A 4,165-nucleotide genomic window follows, 5' to 3' on the forward strand; every position below is an offset into this window, starting at 1 on the left:
GATATGGTTGCCCAAAAGCAATTCATACCGATCAAGGAACCCAATTTACGAGCAAAATAATGAACGTATTTTGCAAAATATTTAAGATCAAACAAATCCGATATACTGCCTTCCACCCACATTCTCTCGGATCACTCGAACGAAGTCACCATACACTTGTTGAGTATCTCAGACAATTTGGAAATAAACAAAATTGGGATTTGTGGCTTCGTTATGCAATATTCTCGTATAATACGCAAGTCCACGAATCAACCGGTTTTGCACCGTACACCCTAGTTCTTGGGAGAGAAGCGAACTTCCCAAACTGTTTTACGGAAAATGCACCTTCACCCACTTTTATTCAATATCTTAGGAGTTTATTTCAAAAATTAGTACATGTCCAATCCCTTGCCTTTGAGAGATTAGAAAAAGCGAAAAATAGGAGTAAAAAATACTACGACGAAAAAGCGAACCCAAAGAATTTTAAAAATGGAGATTCTGTTAATTTAATTAAAGAACCCAGAAATTCAAAACTGGATCAACATTATACTGGTCCTTATATAATAGAAAAACTTGTCTGAAATACTAATGCACTAATTAGAATATCACCGACGAGGACAAAATTGGTCCATGTAAATAAATTAATATTGGTAACTACTCCTTTGAGAACAAGGGACTGAAAACTTATTGTAAACGACTCTGCGAATTATCTCAACCAGTCTTTTGAGATTTAAACCTTTGGAACATTGAAATTTTTTTTTTGAAATTTTAAGTTGATCTAATTATAAAAAAAATATAAAAATAAGTTCAAAAAGCACCCTTATGTAATTTAAAGGAATTCTACTAGTCTCATTATTCTTAAAGCTAATTTAGTATTTTTATTATTATTATTTTAACAAAGTATGTATGACAGACCTGAGGATGAATATAAGTTATATTGGAATGATTTTAATGTTGACTGTTGTCATGGAGATAGCCTGAGGAATTCCCCAATGTTCTCAGGTCCTGTCGAGTATTTGCAGTTCCAATATTAAAACGTTAATTCTACCACTCAGGATGATACAACTACAGGTACAGGTTTTGCTTGTGAATCTGTGACTTTCAGAGTAGGTAATAAATTAAATATTATTATTTAAATTAAAATATTATTATTTCATTCAAAATACATAACAAATTATTACAAAATAATGTAAATTTATTTAATGTAAACTCAAAATTCAGACTGGTCAAAATAATTCATCGGGCCTGCAAATTCCAATAGAAATAGGCAAGAGAGAGAGAGAATTTGAGGAGAGGAGAAGAGTATCGAAAGACAGTACGAGTGGCGGAGAGATTTTTCCCTTTGGTCAGTCACTACTCGGAAATTTGAATCAGGGGAAAAGGGCCAGAAAGTCCCCTTTCCTCAAGGAAGAAAACGCGCGCGCAAAAATCCCTCCACCCTTTCACGAAATCAGCAGCCTCCAAGACTACAACTCAAAGGACCCCAAAAGGAAGTCATCTCTACACGTTCTCAGAGCAAAATAAAAGGTTAAATCAAATTCAGTTCCTCGAAATGGCTGGACATGTGTCGAATGTTCTCAGGCTTCTATTGGGTTCTAACATTTTTTGAAAAATTCGCGATTTATGAAACTGGAATATTTAACCAGTGTAGACGCAACAAGAGCTTACCACGTCCTTGCTTCGGAGATGACCGAGGAAGGTGAGGGACCACCACCATCATGTTTTTTTCATGTCGCATTGTGAGAGAACGTCCTGGTGGGCGATTTCGAACCTGGGCAGCTGGTCCCGTTCGACGGTTCAACAGATCGACCAGCAGCATTTATCTTTAATGATGCAGCCGGTTTATACGATGGGATGATAGGAAGACTTCCAGAAGGTACCTTCACCTATTACCTGGGAGGCTCCTTCACGGCAGAGAAAACCTTAGACTTCCTTCGTGATGCTGCCTACATTTTAAAAATAACAAAATAAAATTATTTTACCTTTTCGGTTGTAAAATTTAAATAATCTCATTTCTTTTATTTTTTCAAGCTCGATGAATTGTTCTCATCGAATAACATCTTATTCCTTGTTCCCAAACCTAAAAATAACAAACATTTTTGGTACTCCCAAAGTAACATTTTCATCGACAATGATGAATATCCACTTTCAGTATGGAAATTAACTTTTAGGGTGTTTTAGTTTCTACGCAGATTCAATAAAATTACAAATGCATTATGAATTTTGAGGTGATGGTATTCTAACCAAAAAACATTCCTGATTTATTCAACTTGTTAACTTTAGCATCTACATGAGAAATGTGAAAAATGGTAATTTGACTATAAATTGTACATTTTTCGTTCAAATAAGGAATACAAAGCAGTTTTTTATTAAAAAAAAAAATACATTTCTTGTTTAACATTTTTTTATTATTTTAAATTTTTACAAAGAAACTTTTCTATCATTTATACTGTTCTCAAACACGGCACTTTTACACATAATTTTATTTTCACAAGTTCTAATTATTTTCCACAACTTTAAAACTTTGCAATTACTTGAACTTATACTACACTGTTGGAAAAATATGTACGAGGGTTAATATACATGCGAGTGAAGCAAATATACACTGCCGCTACTGAAATGTAACATACATTTGTGTAGTGAGTTTGATATACATGTGTATATAATAGAAAAGCAATGTGCGTGAAAACTCAACGAGCTTTAATTTCTTTAAATCTTCTCAACCTTTTGACTTCAAATCCAATTTTATTTCTGATCAACAGAAAGAAGGTATCCTGTTTTATTATTTACATTCTAAAATTACTGCTAAACTTATTTTGGATTTGTGAACAATGGAATTATCTGATTTTTCTTGTAAGTGATTAACATGAATGTATATAAAATTTAATATAGTCGCCTTTAATGACGATTTCATAGATTTGATATATAGATTTTGATACACATGGGTATATTGTATTTCGTATCATTTTTAACAGTGTACGTTCAGAGCCGTACAAGTACGCCGCGTTGTGAATTATCAAATTTAAAGACGTGAGATTACGTTGAAAAAAAAAGAGGAATTTTTAACAAGTTTCTGTACTTTTACCAGCGTGAACAAATTCAATACTCTGAACGTAGGTCCATTTATTACCTACTCTGAAAGTCACAGATTCACAAGCAAAACCTGTACCTGTAGTTGTATCATCCTGAGTGGTAGAATTAACGTTTTAATATTGGAACTGCAAATACTCGACAGGACCTGAGAACATTGGGGAATTCCTCAGGCTATCTCCATGACAACAGTCAACATTAAAATCATTCCAATATAACTTATATTCATCCTCAGGTCTGTCATACATACTTTGTTAAAACTAGGAAACTACATTTGATTAGATCAAAATAAATAGAAATATAAGAGGAAAACAAACAAAAATCATTAAATAATACAGTGTGCATAACCTCACATTCAGCAAAACACGTGGGAGATGCTCAGAAGGCACGAAAGATCACCTGTCAAACATCTTAATTATGATAATATTATAAAAAAATCGATACTTACTTATAATTACATCGTCCTCTCGCTCATAGTAGTTATATAATCCACACTCTCTCTCTCGCGCTAAAAAATCTACAAAAATTCACCTGTCACAAAACAAGTAATTAAATGTAGGTCAAACTGGCACAGCACTACTGACCTACATTTCGAAGATCGAGGTCACTGACCCAAGCTACAAACTGGGTCATGAACGAAAAGGCAAGACAAATGTCTGCAATACCGACCCCAGATAACGCATCGTACCGACCATGGCATAGAGGCAAAATTCAAAAACTCACATTAGAAACAGGTATATAGATTCGAATTAAATTAGAATTTTTTAAATTTTACTAAAGTATCTAGAAAAAGGAAGAATTATTTTCTTTGTTCAGTAAACTAAGCCTACACAAAATAATTGAAAAAGTTGTTCCTGCGTAACAATTTTTAAAAAAGGGGGATGGTGTGACGTAGAGCTAAAGCCTACTTAGTAAATGCATACGCCATCTAGCGGCTTTAAGCATACATGCTCAAGTCAAATAGGGACTTACGTTACCGTTAATATTTAAAAAATCTAAAAGCGCTAAATTGAAATTAAAACTTGAGGATCAGAACTGATAAGAAAATAAAAACCGAATATTCAAATCAAGCCGATCCCGTAGGACTGGAAATGAA

The 4,165-nt window shown here is 33.5% G+C and overlaps 1 protein-coding gene across 4 annotated transcripts in view; it reads right to left on the reverse strand.

Moving 5' to 3' along the window:
- Positions 1 to 3,686, reverse strand: part of LOC117167779 — an 8,550-nt gene extending 4,864 nt beyond the window's left edge. Inside the window, exons 1-3 of one of the 4 annotated variants that reach the window (XM_033352953.1) lie at positions 3,518 to 3,679; positions 3,149 to 3,217; positions 1,648 to 1,925 (exon numbers count right to left, since the gene is read on the reverse strand). In XM_033352953.1, the coding sequence (XP_033208844.1) occupies positions 1,648 to 1,798 (151 nt within the window). In that variant the 5' untranslated portion in view covers positions 1,799 to 1,925; positions 3,149 to 3,217; positions 3,518 to 3,679. Of the gene's footprint in view, positions 1 to 1,647; positions 1,926 to 3,148; positions 3,218 to 3,422; positions 3,442 to 3,517 lie in introns of those variants that run through there. The other 3 variants (XM_033352955.1, XM_033352952.1, XM_033352954.1) reach the window with 3 other exon arrangements.
- Between the last annotated feature and the right edge of the window lie 479 nt (positions 3,687 to 4,165).

This window comes from Belonocnema kinseyi, chromosome 2 (genome assembly GCF_010883055.1).
Source record: "Belonocnema kinseyi isolate 2016_QV_RU_SX_M_011 chromosome 2, B_treatae_v1, whole genome shotgun sequence".
NCBI lineage: Eukaryota > Metazoa > Arthropoda > Insecta > Hymenoptera > Cynipidae > Belonocnema > Belonocnema kinseyi.